We start from the raw sequence: 21,669 nt of genomic DNA, 5'->3' as shown, positions 1-21,669 counted from the left end.
ATGACACACACAGGAGGAAGAATTCAGTGAAATGAACAAAAATACTGAATGGCTAAAGCTGCCACACCCAGGCTGGGCTGAGAGTCACTTCTGATCTCATCTGTGGTCTCAAGTGAAGGTGACAGTACACAATCAGTACCGCTGGCTTGCGACACGGGGACGGCCCAAACTAGGCCCCGCAAGCTGTGGAAACAGCAGGGATAACTGAAGTGTTCCTCATGTGCTTTACCACTAGACTACATTCTCAGACTTCAGGATAACCTTGACATTAAAATCTGATATTTAACCATAACTGCAGACACAACACTGAATAGGAACTACTAAACTCTGGATGACACTAATAACTCTACCTGTGACTGTTCAAATGGCTGTGCTACAATAGCAACTCCAATTCTCAATACAAAGTAACTTCTATAATTCTTAAGTGCAGGAATGTGGGTAGAAAGGTTGCTTAATCCTCTGAATTTAAGTTTCTCGTCTTTACAAGGGATAGTAGTGTGTCCTGATTCACACAACTTTGGCAAGTGTCAACTGAACTATAAAGGTTATCACTCAATTGTGATAGCTCTGATAATTATGTACATGCCAACAAAAAAGGCAATGAAAAAGCACCTGACCGTGTTGTAAAACAATATAGATGGATCTAAGAGATACTCTCTGTAACTCCTCCTTTTATAAATAAGTAATTTCAAAAAAAATGCATTTGGATAGCATAATTCATATTGCACTGGGATGAACAGAAAAAAGTTCAGAGGAAATAAATGTACTAGGTTCTACTTGACTATATGAGCACACACAGAAACTTAAGTAACCTGCACAGCTATAGGCACACACACTGCACATACAAGCAGAGAAGTACAGGATAGAACACTATCAAGACAGGTCTTAGCATTATTTTTTCCCTCTTATCATTAACTAATGATTCCTCAACTCACCATGAAAACATGTCTATCAAATTCCCCCAGCTTAAGTGGAGGGAAACACTGTTCTTACTTTAAGTAAATCAAAAAGAAAAAGGTAAAAAACCCAAACTGTTTACTTAGTTGCAAAATAAATTTTTGTTACAGTGCAGACCTTCAAATAAGGGCCTTCCAGCAAAGGAAAGATGATCACATAAACATTTTCTACTTGAACACCAAAACCAGCTAGGAACAGAGACAGTTTACATCTTTTGAATAATACTGGAGGACTTTCAGACAAACTACTTTCACAATTCTTACTAGTGTCTAACAGTGGGAAAGTATTCATGAGGAAAACCTAAAACCTTAGTTTCCCCTAAATCAATCTGCAAGCAGATCACATGTCAGCTCTTTGGAAGGACTATGCTGCCCCATCAAGTGTGTGAGTGTCCTTTCTCAAGACTAGAGTGGCCTGGAGTGCTGGTGAGCTTTGAGGCCCTAAGAGGGGATGCTTACCTTGAGGGACTCAGTTTGTGAGCCCAGCCCTTTGGTGCAAAGCTCCATCACAGAATAGGAACAGAAGGTATCCCGGACTTTGTACTGACTCACAGCAAGAAGCCACAAGGCAGGATTGGTCTCCAGCTCAGAGGGTGGGATCAGAATGGACTGGTGCCCTGAGTACACACTGCAGAGACAAGACAGGCCATCAGGGCTGGAACCCAGGACAGGTGGGAAAGAGACAGTAACATTCACCCTGAGAAACAGGAATGCTTCAAGCAAGAAACTTTATTATGTAAAATAACTAGAAAATCCAGATACAAAATATATATATATTTTTTATAAATGTACTTTTTTATTTTTTATTGATATATTTTTTATTTACATCTCAAATGGTTTCCCCTTTTCTGGGTCCCCACTCCCCGCAAGTCCCAAAAGCCCTCTTCCCTCCCCCTGTTCCTCCATCTACCCCTTCCCACTTCCCTGTTCTGGAATTCCCCTATACTCTTGCACTGAGTCTTTCCAGAACCAGAGGCCACTCCTCCATTCTTTTTGGACATCATTTAATTTGTGGATTATGTCTTGGGTATTCAAAGTTTTAGGCTAATATCCACTTATCAGTGAGTGCATAACATGATTGATCTTTTGAGACTGGGTTACCTCACTTACTAAAATATTTTTTAAAAAATCACATAGAAAGAAAATTAGGAGAACCAAAAGAAGTCAGACACTTGACCTTCTGAGTGTGTCAATCTGTACTGTTTTACATCCAAATCACCACACAGAAGGACAAGCAGAGTCATTCTTATTTATTATCTTTATACTTGAGGGTATACTTTAAAAAATGAGATAGCAAATTTTAATTCAAAAGTATCTGTTCAAACCAACAGTTTTAAATACTCATTTATTTATTCACTTTACAACCCAGTATCAGCCCTTCCCTCTCCTCCCAGTGCCCCTCACACAACTCCTCCCAGTTCCACCTTCCCATTTTCTTTTGAGGAGGGGAAGTCCTTCTCACACCTCACTGTCATACACTAACTGAGACCAGATAGGGCACAAACCGCCATTTTTAATGTTTGCTTATCATTGTGAATTAGCAGTACTTGATCCTATGTATTATAATAAACAGTCTCAGATAAATATTCTAAGATTTAAAGAGATATTTTGCTTATATGAAAATTCATAGATGAAACCCACATTATTGCTGTGTTGTATCAAGAGACATATCTGTTTGTGTGCCTGTAGCACAAGCCATTTCTTCTTTAATGTGGTCAATCTCATTCAAAAAGTTTCAGATCAAAATCAAGAAAGCCCAGCTAGCTCAAGAAACATAAGAAAACTAAATGAGGGATTGGAGAGATGGCTCAGCTGTTAAGAGCTCTGGCTGCTGTTCCAGAGGTCCTGAGATCAATTTCCAGCAACTACATTGTGGCTCATAACCATCTATAATGTTGTTCTTACAGCATGCAGGTGTGCATATAGATAGAGCACTCATACATAAAATGAATAAATCTTTAAAAAAAGAAAAAAACCAATGAGTCCACAAACTTATTTCACATAGAGAACCATTGTAGAGGCAAAATTGGTAGAATATTTTCATCTCTCTCTTTCAACAAGTTAATTTTTGTGAAGTGGAAATATAGCAAACTCTGACGTTTTATATGGACTTTTCAATGCAGTTGGTAATTTGAAAATGAGAAGATCAGGTACATTTAAAGAAATAAAGTCAGACTTTATTATATTTTAAACTTCTCTGTGATTTGATTTGCTAAAATGTTTGTGCAAATGTTTAGAGTCATATTCAGTAAAGCCCATGTAAATAATTCTAATATCCCATACTAGGACACATTTTTATTAATTTGCCATTGTTGGTATTTATTTAGGATCTTTTGTTGTTGTTTTATTGAGATAAGATTTTACTTTGTAGTTTAGGCTGGCTAGCAGCCATCCTCTTAGAGCCATATAGTACTATGTTACAGGTGTGAGTCATCACACCCATCTGTACAGCATTACACAGTCATATCTATGAAGTATAAGATTTATATACTATCAAACAACTACCTGCTACAAGTTACTTCTTATCCAATGGAATGTGAGCTGAGTTTAGTCCTTGACAAACTTATATTCAGATGTTCTTTTATCCAAAACCTAAGATTCTATACTGTTTCCCACAAACTTCCAAAGCTAACATAAGATGGGCTTTCCAACAATCATTTTTTTCTTTCAAAGCATGTCCACATTACTCCCAAATTAACATACTTCAGATCTGACAGCAAAGCACTGGTCTTCTTAACTCTGGAGATTCTTTTAAGGGCTTAACCTATGTATCACCCTCTCCTCATCAGATCCATGTACATTAAAAATCTAGTCTTTGTTTAATTAAATGTATGTGTGCACAGGTGCACACGAGTGTTGCAGTGCTCGAGGAGGCCAGAGGCATTCCATCCTCGTGGAACTGGAGTTCCGGGCAGTTGTGAGCTACCTCTTATAGATTCTGGAAAAAAACTGGGTCCTCAACAAGTGCAGTGCATGCTCGTGCTACTGAGCCATCACTCCAGCCCTGCAAACATTCTGAAGACTGGGTGTTATTTCCAGAGCACAGCACAGCTAAAATAGATGTCTCATTCCTCCCCATCTCTGCATGAGAGGTTGAGTGGTGACCATATCCCAGCCTTTTTCCTAGAAATGTGTACATGATGCTCAGGGGAGGACGGCATTCCCACCTGGGCTGATTTTACTGAAACTTTAGATTTCATTTGTTATCAGGAGGCCTCATTTTCCAGGGGGCTTGCTGGCACTTCAGAATGAGCTTACAGATTCTAACGAGGCATGATTCTGAATTTGAGCTTTACTTATTAGGTAGTACTTATTAACTTCTCCAATTAGAAGCCTCAAGGTAGCACTGAACAGCAATCAGAATAAGTAGAAAATTTATCTCGGTTGTATAGATATTTAAAAACTACCTCAAGGCCAAACCCAGGAACATACACCAGAAAGAGCCTATGCTCTAAGAAGCCTACACTTTATACATCCTGTAAACCATAATTACCTGCCAGAAAATGCTGTGTGTTTTCCTACCTGAGAGGCAAAGAACAATGTTTCTGTTACTATCAAATACTATTCAGCACATTCATGATTCAAGATTCATAAGGCTACATTAATTAGATGTTCTTAGAGGCTTTTTATTGAAACTGAGATTTAAACAGGTACTCATTTATACTAAGGACTTTTCAGTACTACTAAACAAGCTTAGTAATTTGAGCCTAATATCGTAGGGAACAAAAACTGAGTTATGTAACCTTAGAATGCTTTTTTCCTCTTAATTCTGACAATCTAGCATATCCATAATTCCCCAATTTTAATTTCTGAATTGCTAGCATAAGGAGATCCAAATTTAAGAACATTAAATACAAATAACCTACAACTCGATATTTCAACAATACACACCGAGATTAATGAACTATTTGATCTAAGCTCTAGCATACAAAAACATTGGGCTCAGAATGTGAATTCAAGACCATCAATTTGAAGCACATTAATGAACAATACATAGAGTCACTGGCCTCTTTAGCATTCCATAGAAATCAAAAGAAAAAACCCATCAAAATAGGCAACATTATACACACACACACACACACATATGTATATACACACACATAAACAACAGATAGATACACTGAAGCACTGACAGAATTCAAGTAACACTACATGAAAATATGTGCATCATAAAGAAGGCTTGTACCACAAAACAAAAGCATATTAACTGCCAAACTGTATTATCAATGCCACGGCAGTATTGTGGATTATTGACAGTTGACAACCATTATCCAAAAGTGATTCCTCTGTCCTGACTCATGAATTTTGAATTTGCCCTTATCAAATCATCCATCAAAATCTGATCCATCAATTTTTATGCATACTGATTCTAGGGACCCTGACTATAAATACTCATGGGTAAGACTACTTAAGTAACAGGTTTACCTATATGGAACAAAGTATTTTGTAAGAATTTCTGGAACTTGGTCTATTCTAGGTTAAAGCTAAGCTTCAAATGATGAAAAAGACATTTTTCTTATATTATAAATGTGTATATTAGCAAGTGACTTCAGATTATTAACCTGACAACCCACATACAAACGAATGACAACTGCACCGAGTCTGGCTCTGAACAGCACAGCCATGTACTGTCTCAGGGCACTCCTGGATTGAGCCTCCTTAACCAGCACTCTGCTGTGAAAGGACATGTGGGCTACGCCCTGTCAGGTATTCCAAAGGCATTCTCTTCTTCTCCAGAAAGCTGTGGCCCTTGTGGTGGCACAGCCTGTAATGCCAGCACCGAGGAGGCAAAGATCTTTTAAACTTTGAGGGTGGCATGGTCTATATAGCAAGACTGTCTTGAAAACAAACCTCTCCCAACCAAGAAGCTATCTACAATTGATATCTGCTGGCAAAGAGAGTTTTCATTAATAGATTCTCATTGGGTATATTGACCACATTTCAGGGCAGACCTTCAGCTTAGGAGTAGTAAACCAACACAAAATGGTATTTTTGTAGATGTTTTGTCTCATTTTGTTCTCTTTGAGCATATTTTTGGGTGCTACAAAATCCATTTCTATAAAAAGGGCTGCTAAGGCTTTGCTGAAGATTAAACTCAACAGACTTAGTTTTTTTTTTTTAAGTGATATTTTATTGAATATTCTTATCCATAAATATAAGCATCAAATATACTTTTTTGAGTAGGTACAATAAGGGGTCTAACTGAGTCCTCTTCTAATTATCCTCATTCCTAACTTCTGTCTCTGACACTTTTTTAAACAATATGCATACCTTAGAGAATACTTTAAAACAATTCCGTTCTATCACTGACTCTCAATAGAATCTTCAATTCCATAACTGAAGGTTACTTAGTGATTGTGCATCTAAGACTCCACATGAATTTTTTTTAAGCAAGCTCTTTGTGATCTGTTTGCACAGGTTTTTGAAAAATAGAAATTTACAGTCTTTTGTTTACATTTATACAACTGCCTTTACTGTTTTAAAACCCTGTACCTTTTTGTATATGCATGTGTGTATGGAGACCAAAGGACAATCTCAGCTATTGCCCCTTAAGCACCATTCACCTTGGGGTTGTTTTTTGAGTTAGGGTCTCTCAGTAGCCATGGAGGCTAGGGTAGCTGACCCTAACTCCAAGGATCCTCCTGTCTCTAACTTCCTAGTCCTTGGTGCTGGGATTGTTACCATGTACCACCACATCTACCATAGTTTCTTGGGATCATATTTTACCATCTGAGGCACCCCTCATCTCAGAATATTTTAGCTTTGAGCCTTGTGAGTGAATTTGCAAGAACAGCTATTAATTAAGGTTACTTGCTATCTTATTCAAATTCAGAACTTTCTTGAAACAAGCTCCTACTCTGAGAATGTTGTCGGGTAGGCCTGACAGCTCCACAGAATCAAACATTCTTCCATTACTGACTGTATGTTGACTAGTCCTTTGCAAAACGAATACGGTCTTCTTAGAGAGGCAATGTTCAGAGGAGACTCACTCTTCTGCTCAGCTGGCCAAAACGGCTTCAGGTGCATGGGTCCAGCTGATATGATGAGGATACTCTGAGCTTTCCCGAGTGCTAACATACTCAATGCAATTGCATCTGCATTGAGGTATACAAAAACTATTAAGCATGTTACTGATTCAATTCAATTTGCTTTCTCAAAAAGCTGAATTATCTAAATACAATGTCCTTTCCAACATACACATCTAGGCTTCAGTAAAATAATTCAATATTAAAATAATATTAAATACTATATATATATTAAATTATATGTATAATGTTAAACACTAACATAATTGTCCATGAATGTCTAAATTTATAACCATCATAATAAGAAAAACTGAGAAATTATAGATACTACTGTCTCAATTATACAACTTTAGTAATGTATATTTATGAAATTTATAAGCATAAACATTATGGATAAAGTTTTGTGTATTAAAATACAAATAACATACAAAAATAACACAACACAAATAATAAACAACAAACAAAAGCAAGAACAAAAACCAACCTGTAGGAAAATACAAGAAAGAAAACAGCATGATGAGAGCCATGAGGCTGGGTCTGGAACACTGGTGCCTGCTTTAGTATAATTCATACACTTAGATGTACTAGAAAATGCTAATTAAAAGTATCCTACGTTAAAAACACACTCAGAAGACTGCATGCCATCTTGCAGATCACGGATACCTCCTGAGACCACCATTCACTATGTGATACTGCTGGCAGCTACATTCTTCGGTTTTCTTTTCTGAGAAAGGCTCTCATATTTCCAGGTAGGCTTCAGATTTGCTGTGATATTAGAGCTGACCTTGAGTTCCTGGTCCTCCTTCCTGCAAAGGAGCTGAGGCTGGACCTGAACCCCTGGTCCTCCTCTCTTTACCTCCCAAGTGCTAGACTAATAGGTGTGTGACATCATATTTATGTCTGTATTTATTCTGTATTTCTAAAAATGTGTACAGAAAAGATGTATGTATATTCAGAAAAAAAAAGATCCAGGAAAGAACCATTTGTATATTTTATTCTATCAATCATTCTGTATGTATTTTCTGGACACTTTCTAAGACCCAGTGCCAAGCTGGTGGCAGAAATGAGTACAATGACCGGAGAGATGTGCTCAGGCTTCATGGGCTTTCCTCTGGGCCTCTCCCCAGCCCAAGTCCACCACTGAGTAAGTCGGGGAGAAGGAAGAGAAGTCGAAAATTTTCATAATCCCCAAAGGCATGACTGCCAGAAATAAGGGCTTTAGATTCAAACCTGATAATCTTCTCATGGTTAAAAAAAATAATTTGTAGCCCCTTAGCAGATGCAGTCTACCCATGGGATGCTTCATCAAAATCTCATTTAGCTGCTGTAGAAACTGAAATTGCAAACCTCTTTAGCTCCTTGGGTCCTTTCTCTAGCTGCTCCATTGGGGAGCCTATGCTATTCTATTGGTTGGCTGTGAGCCATGGGTATTTTGATCCACCTTCCAAGAAGGATCAAAGTATCCACACGTTGGTCTTCCTTCTTGAGCTTCATGTGGCCTGGGAGTTGTATTTTGGGTATTCTGAGCTTTTGGAAAGGGGATAGCATTTGAAATGTAAATAAAGCAAATATGTAATAAAAAATAATTTGTATTCCACCAAAAAAATAAAAATAAAAACCCAAAAAACAAAAACAAACAAACAAACAAAAAAACCAGAAAAGAAAGAAATGAAAGTGTCAAAGTGTCACAGTTACTACACTCTAGTCCTGAGCTAGGGCCTCAGCGAGAGGCACAGGATCAGGGTTTCTACACTTAGCTCCACAGCCAAAGATCCAGAAGAGAAGGTGTATGGTGTCTTTTCATTGAAAAAAACAAAACAAAACAAAATCAATCATTTCAAGGATGTTAAGGAAGAACCTCACCTGCAGAGACACCAGAGGACAAACCCAAGTCCACAGTAGGGGTCCAAGCAGATGGCCACTTCTCTAGAAGGGTAAAGCTCACACTGCAGCTTAATAGAACGGCAAAAGGCACTGGTGGCTGCATGAGACATCTGAAAGACAGAAAGGTAGTAAAAAAACAAGTGACTGGACACCAAGTATCCAACATCTGTGGGACAATATGCCAGTGTTAAATTCATGGTAATTCTTATTAAATATCTCAAAGATACTTTCAGGATCAGAGTCAACTATAGCAAGTCTGGGTCATACTGTTTTAGAAAGGTAGATGCTGATATTTTCATTAGTCTTCTCTTTTTCATTTTTCTTTGGGAGGAAGGGAGGTAAGGGGTAGGTAGTAGGCATGGCCTCACATGGGCCACCCATAGTGGCCTGGAACTTACTACAAAGCGTAAGCTGGCTTCTAATTCGTAGTAATCCTTCTGTTTCAACCTTCTGAGCTATGTGAATTATATCTGTGATTCACTATACTATGAAGTCTTCCATTTTGAACAAATAAACCACACTTTAAATTTCCTGATACTCCCTCCCTATAACTTGAGCAATGGTTAACGATGCTTTGGATCTGAAAAGCAGAGTATATAAACAGAGATTCTTGGGTCCACATGATTCGTGTGCGTGTGCACATGTGTGCATATACACACTTTCAGATCCACAGTAGCTGCTTAATGGGGACATAAAACTATATTTATAACATTCTCTTCTAAGGTCCCACTACTCTTTGGATCACAGTTAGTTAATTCTCCTACCATGCATTCAAGGTAAGTGATCAAAATAACCTTTACTGCCCTGATGTACTAAGAAGGACATCATGTAGAACCAGAAAAAACACTCTGCTGCTCACTGTGTAAATGCTGAGATGCTAATGGCTCTATCAGGCCCTGTATTCAGAGCTAGGATTAAAAAAGAAGAAGAAAGAAGAGAGAAGGAAGAGGAGGAAGAAAATAAGGAAAAGAAGAGGAAGGAAAAAGAGGAAGGAAGAGGAAAAGGGAGGTGGGGAAGGAGGAGGAGAAAGAAGAAGAAGGAAGAAGGAAGGAAGAGGAGTGGGTGGAGAGGGTGGGGGAAGAGGAGGAGAAAGAAAGAGGAACTAGAGGAAGGAGGAGGAGAAGGAAGAAGGAAGAAAGTATGAGAGGGAGGACAAAAGAGGGAGGGAAAGAGAAGGAAAGAGGGAGAGGAGGAAATACGAAGGAGGGGAGGAGAGGAAGGGGTAGGAGAGGAAAAGGTGGAAAAGGAAGGTGAGGAGGGGAGGAGGAGGAAGGGGGAGAAAGAGGAGGAGGAGGAACTAGGTATAGCATGCTGCTAGTCAGCTCCTTTTTTTATTCGATATATTCCTTATTTACATTTCAAGTGATTTCCCCTTTCCTGGATCCCCCCTCCCCGAAAGTCCCATAAGCCCCCTTCCCTCCCCCTGTTCCCCAATCCAACCTTTCCTACTTCCCTGTTCTGGTATTGCCCCACACTGCTGCACTGAGCTTTTCCAGGACCATCTGGGCCACTTTCTTCTTCTTGGACATCATTTGATATGTGCATTGTGTCTTGGGTATTCCAAGCTTCTAGGCTAATATCCATTTATCAGTGAGTGCATACCATGAGTGTTCTTTTGAGACTGGATTACCTCACTTAGGATGATTTTCTCCAGTTCCATCCATTTGTCTAAGAATTTCATGAATTCATTGTTTCTAATGGCTGAATAGCACTCCATTGTGTAAATATACCACATTTTCTGTATCTATTCCTCCATTGAGGGACATCTGGGTTCTTTCCAGCTTCTGGCTATTACAAATAGGGCTGCTATGAACATAGTGGAGCATATATCCTTATTACATGCTGGGGAATCATCTGGGTATATGCCCAGGAGTGGTATAGCGGGGTCCTCTGGAAGTATCATTCCCAGTTTTCTGAGGAACCGCCAGACTGACTTCCAGAGTAGTAGTACCAGTTTGTAACCCCACCAGCAGTGGAAGAGTATTCCTCTTTCTCCACATCCTTGCCAGCACTTGTTTTCTCCTGACTTTTTGATCATTTTGACTGGTGTGTGGTGAAATCTCAGGGTTGTGTTGATTTGCATTTCCCTGATGACTAAGGATGTTGAACATTTCTTTAGGTGCTTCTCAGCCATTTGATATTCCTCTGGTGAAAATTCTTTGTTTAGCTCTGTACCCCATTTTTTAAGGAGGATATTTGGCTCTCTGGAGTCTACCTTCTTGAGTTCTTTGTATATCTTGGATATAAGCCCTCTGTCGGATGTAGTGTTGGTAAAGATCTTTTCCCAATTTGTTGGTTGCCATTTTGTTCTTTTGACAATGTCCTTTGCCTTACAGAAACTTTACAGTTTTATGAGGTCCCATTTGTCAATTCTTGATCTTAGAGCATAAGCTATTGGTGTTCTCTGTTCAGGAACTTTTCCCCTGTGCCCATGTCCTCAAGGGTCTTCCCCAGTTTCTTTTCTATTAGTTTCAGTGTGTCTAGTCTTATGTTGAGGTTCTTGATCCACTTGGACTTGAGTTTAGTACAAGGAGATAAGAATGGATCAATTTTAATTCTTTTGCATGCTGACCTCCAGTTGAACCAGCACCATTTGTTGAAGAGGCTGTCTTTTTTCCACTGGATGGTTGTAGCTCCTTTATCAAAAATCAAGTGACCATAATTCTGTGGGTTCATTTCTGGGTCTTCAATCCTATTCCATTTATCTACTTGCTTGTCACTGTACCAATACCATGCAGTTTTTAACACAGTTGCTCCTGTAGTACTGCTTGAGGTCGGGGATACTGATTCCCCCAGAAGTTCTTTTACTGTTGAGAACAGTTTTAGCTATCCTGGGTTTTTTGTTATTCCAGATGAATTTGAGAATTGCTCTAAGTCTATGAAGAATTGAGTTGGGATTTTGATGGGGGTTACATTGGATCTGTAGATTGCTTTTGGCAAGATGGCCATTTTTACTATATTAATCCTGCCGATCTAAGAGCAAGGAAGATTTTTCCATCTTCTGAGTTCTTCAATTTCTTCAAAGACTTGAAGTTCCTGTCATACAGATCTTTTACTTGTTTGGTTAGAGTCACACCAAGATACTTTATATTGTTTGTGGCTATTTGTGAATGGTGTCATTTCCCTAATTTCTTTCTCAGCCTGTTTATCCTTTGAATATAGGAAGGCTACTGATTTGCTTGAGTTAATTTTATAACCAGCCACCTTGCTGAAGTTGTTTATCAGCTGTAGGAGTTCTCTGGTGGAGTTTTTTGAGTCACTTAAGTATACTATCATATCATCTGCAAATAGTGATAGTTTGACTACTTCCTTTCTAATTTGTATCCCTTTGACCTCCTTGTGTTGTATAATTGCTCTCTTGAGAACCCAGCGGCAGGGGATGGCTGCAGGTTTGAAGGCAACCTGAGTCACACAGTGAGTTCTATGCCAGCCTCAGGAACAAAGAGACTCTCTCTACATTAAAAATGATGGGTATAGGCCTGCTCTCAAGAGTTCACTGTGTGGTGTATAGTTGAGACATAGCAGATAACTATAAGGTCTGCCAGCACTTTGCCAAGCATGATTAATATAAAGAAAGAAGAGAAAAGGTGCTCATATTTCCTTGGCTGGCAGCTATGGAATCTGCTAGGTTTTGAAAGTAGTTTTAACAGAGCGACAAGAGGGCAAACAGGTAAAGAGCTATTAAAAAAGCAAAAAAAAAAAAAAAAAACCAAAACACCCCAAAATCCAAACCAAAGACCCTCCAATCTCTAAGCCCACCCCAGTCTGAGCCCTGCCAATGTCACCATGCACTGAAGGACTGGGAAAGGCCCTAAAGGAAGATTTCCAAATACATGTGCATCAGACATGCACTCAAGCCAATGTACTACTTATCATGGTTGTGCCATGATATGGTGTGTCCTAAGCAGCCTTGCCTTTCAGTGCTGTTTTGCTTTGGTTGATGCTAAGTGTGTGTCCTTCCTCTGGGCATATAACCATTCCCCAGGCGCAGGAATCATTCAAAGTACAAAGCAACACAGTTAAGTGGGTGAAATATAAGACAGCCATAGTACAACATACCCTTATATTTTATATGAACCTTGACATCCCATAGCACCTATTACAGAGAAGACACCCATTGACTCTTCTAAATCTCATGGCATGCAACTGAATGCTTTTGTCTAAAAAGTAAAATCCAATAAGGATTTCTTCCAGAGAAAAATGGCCTCCAAGCAACCCTATGGGACCAGAGAGGCAGACCACATGCCAGATCACCTCCCATATTCTCCTGTGCCTTTCAGCCTTAAAACATATGAGGGTTCATTAATTCATATCACATGAGTTAAAACATATGGGGTTCATTAACTCATATCCCAACATACTTCTCTTCACATAATCATCACACAGATAATCAAAAATCTGGAAAACATTTTACGAGTTTGTAAGTATAAGCAAATTGAGTCACCAAGAACTATTACACAGAGGTCATACTATCCATTCCGTGTAGATGCATTTTTATTTAATCAAGATTTAATATTGTAGTTCCTACATCCATACTCCACAAGAATTATCACAACTGTGGGTTTCTATTTTGGACCTGACAGCAAGAAGGTCAAAGGTCACTTACAGATGGTAGGGTTTAACTCATCTTGCTCTGAGGATATTTCTTTCAGGAAGCTTTTAAAGAAATTATTTAATACTCTAGCTAATTTTGTGTGTTTTCCCTAATTCTACTGGAGAGAGGTCAAGTCTGAGGACTCTAACTTGTGATAGGTAACTAATTCAAACTGTCACAGCCTGACACAGAAGCAGAGATGGAGAGGAAACAGCTTCCTGGGGTTTTAGACCCTGAAGCACAGGACCCTGAAATCTGAGCTGTGATGATGTCCATTTTAAGTGACATCAGTAGTTCTATACTTTGACAGTCAAAAGGCTCGCTGTAGCTTTGCTAAGAAGCCATCCTTCCAGTTATGACTGTGCTCAAGTTTAACAAGTAAGAGAATACAGTGCAAACATGAAGAGCAGCAGCAGCAGATCTGAGAACCAGCAAGCCAGACGGTTGCATGTACTATTCTAGTATATAGAACTAGAAAGCATGAAAAAAATAGTTAGGGTTTTTGTTGCTGTTGTTATTGTTTCTGTTTGAATTTTTTCAGTACTGAAGATGGAGTCCAGGGCAACGACCATGTTAGGCAAGGGCTGCATGAGTAAACTGTCTCCAGCTTTCTCCACAGTATTTGGAAATTAGCTGTCAGGTAATGAAAGGTCATGTATGTTATAGCTCATATAAAAATCATATTATAGCTCTCTCACTGGAATACAAACACACATGACAACATAAGAACAATCAGTGCATGGTTTGTTGTCCACCACTGGCCTGCCCGTTAGGTGGACCCCTCTTCTCACCTTTACACCAGCTAGCATCCCGGTTGTGGACACACTAAAGTCAAGGTAAGCCAGCGTGTCTGGGTTGGAAGGTTTGTAGATCTGGGCAGGCCGCTTCTTTGGCAAATCATCTGCAGAGGAAAATGAAGCTATTAGTCTACTTGACTACACTAAAGACCATAACAGGAATATGCATGTGGGAAGAGAGTCCAATCACTGACCTGTGTCCAGTATGAGGGGCCATGTCCTGACATCTACAGCTGCTGCTGCCTCTCTGGACCGAAGCAGTTTACAAATCAATTGTGTTGTCATCAGACAAGCAGACCGACTCACCTGAGGACCACAGACAAGAAGGGAAGGGATGAATACACACCAGAAAGGACCATATCTGGGACTTGCTCATCACTTCTGTGCCTAGTGTTTCTCAAAGGTTAAAGGTACACAGTTTTAATTCCCAAGAGCTGAGGAACGATCTGGCTGTAAATGTCACCTATGGCCTGCTGGAGTTGATACAGCTACTCTGGCTGGCTAGGTGGGTGTCCTCCTTTTCCCTCATCACCCCGAGTCTCACTGCTGAAGCTTCACCCTTGCGGAGGATGACTGTTTCCAGGACTGTTCCAGAACAGAAACACATATGCTAGTCTTTACATTCCATATACATAAAAACAAACAAAGCATTCACATATACTCTAAAAACAAAGAAAACAACCTTCTACATCCAGAAGGGAACTTGAAGAAAGCACATGCATTGTTTTCATTCAGATTGCTAGTGTTTGGTGATGAGGCCTTCCTATGGCACCAACAACAGACCCCTTCAGTATCAATGCATTGTTATAGCTGCTCCCAGCTGCCCCTGCTTCCATGTTGCTTAGCCTAGATCTTATTCCCAGTGCTAGATGATAAAGTCCCTGGAGACAGACTATCTCCAATTCTATTAGTTTCATTGCAAACCCACATGTACAGTATAGCTAGCAGTTGCCCTCAGAGACTTTAGATCTGTAACTCACAGCTTGCCACTGAGCATAGGCAGGTCAAAGGCCCACAGCATCCTACCCAAGCCTTGGTTACCTCTACGATCATCTTGACTGTAGGCAATGTCGTTGCAATGTTCTGTGGATGTGGAGGTCGCACGGTGATTGGCACACAGCCCGCATATAGGCAACCATAAAATGCAGCAATAAGGTCTATTCCTACACAAGAGGAAAGCAGAAATACTTTTCTGAAGCCAGTTACTTGGCTTAAAGACCTCCAACACTCTCTCTCAGTGCAAGTTCTACTCTGGGAAAAGTCAGACAGGGAAACAAAGATTTTAGCTCCTTCCTCCCTGTGGCTTTCGGTAAGGCTCAGTGATTAATTTCTTGTGGCTTGTTCTTTTAGACACAGATACTAAGACAGCTTAGATGTTTCATTTATATGTCCTTTCTCTACATAACTATTCAATGGTATGATTATGTCTAGGAACTTAAAAACTTAATTACTGCCAATAATATGAACTACCTTCGAAACTCAATCAACTATAGAGATAAAGGTTTGGGTAGGTCTTGCTTTAAGACTCTAAAACAGGGTTAACGTGTAGTTTAGGCCCTGTGAGTGAAAATATGCAGAGGCAAGTGAGCTTGGTGAGGATCCACACAGAAACAAGGAGCATAATAAGCAGAAACTGGGACGCCCCACAAGTACTGTTGGGGGCAAGAAAGTGCTTCCTTCCATTGCTGTCCTTACCACCACTCTCAGGGGTCAAGACTGATCCTACTGCTTACCTGGGGGGTAGACTAATGCCACATGGTCTCCGTCCTGCAGGTGGCCCCTCTCCATCAGCATCACTGCTATCTTTTCTGCACGCTTGTGTAGCTGAACACATGTCAAGGAATTTGCTATTGTTCCCTGAATATTACAAGAACAGGTGGTTAAGGGGATCTTCACCACACCAGATCATGCATCATATAATCCATTTACATGAGATTCTCAGGTCAATGGATTTTGGGATATTCATAGAACCACAACTTTAATGATCACATTTATATGTTTTCATCATTCTCAACTCCTATACCAAAAGAAAACTAACTCTCCCTTCTCAAAGGCCAGCAACTGTCACTAGCTCTTCAGCTAGGCAGTTCAAGTGATTTTTTTCATGCAGACTTTTAAAATATGCAAAAACAGAAAAAAATCTTTAGGCCACCTCACAAGAGGCTCACCAGGAAAGACTTGTGTGGGTTAGGCACTGAGAAAAACTGAAACACATGCCATTCATTATTTACATTGTGAAGGAAAGAATGAATGAACTGAACTGCATTACAGCAGGGCATGCAGGTGTGTGCCTGCAGTCCCAGCACTTGGGAAGCTGAGGAGGAAAATAGGGGCCAGCCTCCGCTATTTACAGCCACTGTCTACAGCAACCTTAAGATATTGCTTTTGGACGTTTCTAGCTGATAGTCTATGGGTGAGGAAGAACAGAGAAGCAGAATGAAAAGTTATCATGGACAATATGGGCTAAGTTTATAACATTTACGTACATTTTTAAAAGAAGGATGTGGGAGCTTGTGGTAGTCATAGGAAATGAGCTTCAAGACTCAGGGACTGAAACTCCTAAATGAAAGATATGTGTGAAAGTGAGATCCTTAATGAGCTGCTAGGAGAACTGCCATGTGGAAAACACCTGTGTGGACAATGACCAGAGCCTCTGGGCTGTCAGAGAACAGTGTCTGGAAGAACACATTGAATTCCTGTCCCATGTGTCATAAACAGACATATGGAAGGGAAGGGAGGTCCTGATGGGATGTGCAGTGAAGTATACTCTATAATGCATTATGGTACACATACCCTTAGCTCATATTTAGCAAACATTCCCCAGTACTGTTTAATCACAGTAAGTCCTATGAAACTGAGTTGTAGTCTTGAATGACTGATACAAGAAATGGCAGGGCAGTGGAAAGCCACCCAGGTAACAGCCGAGTCAGCCTTCAGACAGCTACTGATGCTGTGATGTTTGATATTAGAGATGCTTAACTTTTCGAGTCTCTAAATTGATCCTTCTCCCACACATGTTCCTTTGTATCAAACTGGTATGTAAAGGAGATCAGTGAGAGCAGAGTGCAGCAAATATGCTGACTAGGCATAGATGTATGGAGTGATATGAGTCTAAGAAATACAGACTAGAAGTTGTAATTTGGTGCTTTCAAGATTAAGCATTCCTCTGAGCAGTTACGCATGGACATGTCTGTCAGCATAAATCAAAACACACACTTCCTGGACTGAAAGCTCATTGAGAAATTCAAAGCACTTATGGGGAAAACTAGGAAAGCACATCTGATGGTCAGGCTCATCAGAGCCACCCTTGACACTGGAGTACGGTGGTCTCTTTATTGGAAAAGCGACATACTACCTATGATCATACACAGGTGATGAGCTTCATGGCATACTGGAAATAGGCCTCAGAAGATAGCTTGCAGGATTGGCAACTCCATCTATCCCTACTGAGAACATCTACCTGCTAAGGCGGAGTGACTTACCATGCTACTGTTACTGTATGCCTGTCTCTGCCTAAGATACCTATAATTTCTCTACATTTATTAGCTACAATTTTCTTTCACATTCAGAAGAGCTAAAGTGTATTGCTACTATAATTTGGATATGGTCTGAATTTTCTCCAAGGTATCATGGGTCAAAATTTAATCCCAACCTTGAGATATTAGAATGCTGGAAACTTATTAAGACCAGTGTTTAGAGGCAAAGCTTCAGGACAGAGAGCAGATTACATAATGTCATTAGAATGGAACCTCCATGGTTGAATTATAGTGGGTTTCTAAGAAGTCGATGGAACCAGCACAGATACCCACAGTTCTTCTCTCCTCTTATCACATGACACTCTGAATTTTCCCAGGATTCTGTCAGCAAGAAACCTTTTATAAGGTGTGACCTCTCAACTTTGCATTCTAGAACTATAAAACAACATAAACCTTTGAAAATAAAATGATCTGCCTCATAGATTTTGTTATAGCAACAAAAAAGGACCAATTGCTGCTATTGATAAGACAAAGTCCACAATTTACCCCCTCCCCTTTTCTTTGGTTCTGAGATTTGAAAAGTTTGGATATGTCACAATGAGCAATCAATAATTTCTTAGAAAATGTCCTTTAATTCTAGCTTCTAAAAAATACCTACCAATAGTCTTGTTACTAAATTTGAAACTTAATTCACATGCTGTCTTTTATCTTTGATAAAATTCTAAAACAATTTCCAAAATACCCTTTATAATTTCCTGGGAATTAATATAAAACCCATCACATTCTGTGATAATAGTGTAGGGGAGAAATATGCCTTGTGGTGACTAAGATCTGAAACTATCATATACAGAGACTTAAAACTCATCAGTATTATCCTCAAGTCCCCTCAGAAGTTGCTATGTGGGAAAGAGGTAGACTATCATACTGTAAATCTGACATAAATTTTTGCTTCATAGATGTGGCCATGTGATAAGATGACCACAGAATGGGTAACCTTTGACTTGGAAAGAACATATTGAATAAACCTGACTTCCCCTGAGCACTGGAACCCTTCACTGGGTCACTGGAGATATAGTATGCGCTGAGATCCCTTGCCGTGGTGGCCAAGTGAAGCCTGTGAAATTATATTTTACAAAGGCAAGAAGTGTCTCCTGGGAAAAGTGCAACTCCTGTATATTCAGAAGCTGAAAAATCTCACTTGGCAATTTATTATACTTCTGAAAACTCCCCTCCTTCCTAGTGGCCAGTGGCTGGGACATAGTGGAACCAAACAAATATAGATATGAACGAATCCATCTTGTAGCCAAAAAATTCTGCTACATATTGCTCCAATCATTTATGTAATTATGGTAGAAAAAGCATTCCAGGAACTCAAGTCACAGGTTCTTTCTTGTTTTCTTTTCTTTTTCTTTTCTTTTTTTTTTTTTTTTAAGTCATTTCCTTTCAGGGCAGGTGGATTCTGAAACAATGGGCCCAGACTAAGGATATTTACATCAGAAGAACTTTACAAAGTCCTTGCCATACAAATGGGTATTGGGCAAGGTAGAAAGAATTTACATTTGAGTTGGTACCTAGCTCATAGCTACCTTTCCCCATCCCAGAGGCCAGGCTTTCTGTCTTGCAACTAAATTTGGATATCGACCCCCCCCAACCCCCCCCCCCCCCACATCCGCAGCACACAAGTTAATCCTGTTCCGCCTTTAACTCTTGACTTTTGCTTGTTATGCAGACAGGCTATCTCTACCCAGGCTCACCTGGATAGCAATGGAGGCCTGTGAAGAACTATGCTGTTTTGCAGACCCCACCTAGGGAGTCTTGGACAAAACAAAATTTTTAGCTTATCTAGGTGTGATTCAGGATACAGTAGATACTTTTTACTCAGAGAAAGACTCTCTGTGAAATGAGTTAGTTCGTTCACCAGGCTGAGGGCTAGAGGCTGCTACCGGAGCTGATCGCCCAGGGCCTACGGTAGCCCCGGGCATGGCACAGAGAAGAATGCAATGGGCAGACTAAGCAGAAATATTCTTGGAAGACAGCAAGAGCCAGACAGCTTCCCAAGTTCTACAATGCTGCCATCTTTGCCAGGAAGCTAGGTATGGAAACTGTCCTTCCTCAGCTCCCGGGCTAGCATGACAATGGAGCCACAATGAAGAAACCGTTTAACTGCATGCGCCCTGGACTTTGGGTAAACACCCTGTATTACCCGAGAAAGCCTAGCCTTTTACAGATGAATGTGATGCTTAATTTGAGATGTTAACTTGACTAGACTAGGAGATATCCAGAAATATACATTCAGATTCAATCCGCCTCCGTGGTCGTGTCAGTCTGTCATCCTGTTGGACCTGTGCCATCCTGGACCAAAGAATCCTGGTTATCCCACGGCAGACTTTGGTCTGTAACAATCCCTCTCTCCCACGATCCTTCCCTTTGTAACCTGAAGAGTAACTCACAGGAGGTTGGTAGCTTGCATGGCAATTACCATATAAGATTGCAAATGGTGTACAATGTGACACAAGTTCATTGCTACTGACTCTGTAAGAGCCTAGTGTGTTTGTGGCCACATACTGAGGGTACATGTTTGTGCCCAGACATAAGAGCCTTAACCATGTTTGTACATGGAGGCAAGAGGGCAACCTCAGGCATAGTTCATCTGTAAGGGGCTGTTAACACCCACCTTTGTTTAGAAGAGGTCTCGCACCTAGTAATCCATCTGTCTCTACTTTCCCATGGCCATTATTATAAGCACTTCATCTCCCACCCCTCCTCCCACCTTCCCCCAAAGTATCCCTTGTGTATATCAAGAATTAACTCAGAGCTGATCCTGTGCCATAGTGCTCCATACCCAAATACCTCCAGGAGAGTGCTTGGCTGCCAGGAGTGCAGACAAGTCTGTGAGCACCACTTCTGCTCAGAGGGACTGGCCCAGAACCGACAAGGCACAGGAACCGAGGAGCAGCCTGGGACAGGATCCTTCTGGTTTCCATCTGGGCCTTGAACTGACCCTGTGCCACAGTTCTCCATACCAAATAACACTGGGAAAGAGCTGGTCTCGTAGAAGTGCCAACACAGCGGTGAGTACAGTTAAGACCACCACTTTTCAAATTTCTGGCCCAAGAGGGACCCCACCCAGAGCCATAAGGACACAGGAACCAAAGAACAGCCAGGGACAGGATCCTTCTGGTTTCACTCTGCACCCAGAGCTGGCCCTGTGCCACAGCTCTCCATACCCAAATTCCTTCTGGAGAGAACTGGTATCACAGGAGTACTGACACACAGGCATGCAAGAGGAACAAGCCACAGCCAGAGAGAGCAAGACCAGCTAACACCAGAAATATCCAGATCTATTTGGAACATTAAACATGATAAAAGTAGGAAAAAAAAATCTCTTATGACGTCCTCTATGAAAGGAAATGATAAAAAGTTACCAATTAGACAGAAACTATTCCATCTCCAAGAGAAAATACTCAGTGTAATGGTAGCTTCACAGAATGAATTAGGTAGTGATCCTTCTGTTTCTATTTTGTGGAATAATTTGAAGAGTATTAGTATTAGGTTGTTTTGAAGATCTGATAGAATTCTGTACTAAACCCATCTGGTCATGGGCTTTTTTTTTTTTTTTTTTTTTTTTTTTTTTTTGGTTGGGGGACTTTTACTGACTGCTTCTATTTCTTTAGGGTTTATGGAACTGTTTAGATGGTTTATCTGATCCTGATTAAATTTGGCACCTGGTATCTGTCTAGAAAATTGTCCATTTCATCTAGTTCTGTTGAATATAGGCTTTTGTACTAGGATCTGATGATTTTTTTAAAATTTCCTCAGTTTCTCTTGTTATATCTCCCTTTTCATTTCTGATTTTGTTAATTTGGATAATGTCTCCGTGCCCTCTGGCTAGTCTGGCTAAGGGTTCATCTATCTTGTTGATTTTCTCAAAGAAAC

General features: G+C 40.2%; 1 protein-coding gene across 2 annotated transcripts in view; it reads right to left on the bottom strand.

The window, feature by feature from the left end:
* The window catches only part of Dip2c (disco interacting protein 2 homolog C), a 409,010-nt gene that overhangs the window by 29,365 nt on the left and 357,976 nt on the right, over positions 1-21,669 (bottom strand). For both annotated transcript variants that reach the window (XM_052157069.1, XM_052157070.1), the window contains 6 exons: positions 15,991-16,114; positions 15,299-15,420; positions 14,452-14,563; positions 14,252-14,361; positions 8,846-8,976; positions 1,416-1,584 (listed from right to left, as the gene is read on the bottom strand). In XM_052157069.1, the coding sequence (XP_052013029.1) occupies positions 1,416-1,584; positions 8,846-8,976; positions 14,252-14,361; positions 14,452-14,563; positions 15,299-15,420; positions 15,991-16,114 (768 nt within the window). The remainder of the gene's footprint in view (positions 1-1,415; positions 1,585-8,845; positions 8,977-14,251; positions 14,362-14,451; positions 14,564-15,298; positions 15,421-15,990; positions 16,115-21,669) is intronic.

The sequence above is a fragment of the Apodemus sylvaticus genome, chromosome 14 (genome assembly GCF_947179515.1).
Source record: "Apodemus sylvaticus chromosome 14, mApoSyl1.1, whole genome shotgun sequence".
Lineage (NCBI taxonomy): Eukaryota > Metazoa > Chordata > Mammalia > Rodentia > Muridae > Apodemus > Apodemus sylvaticus.
Note: the sequence above shows the minus strand (reverse complement) of the source record. Positions and strands in the feature narration are given on the sequence as shown.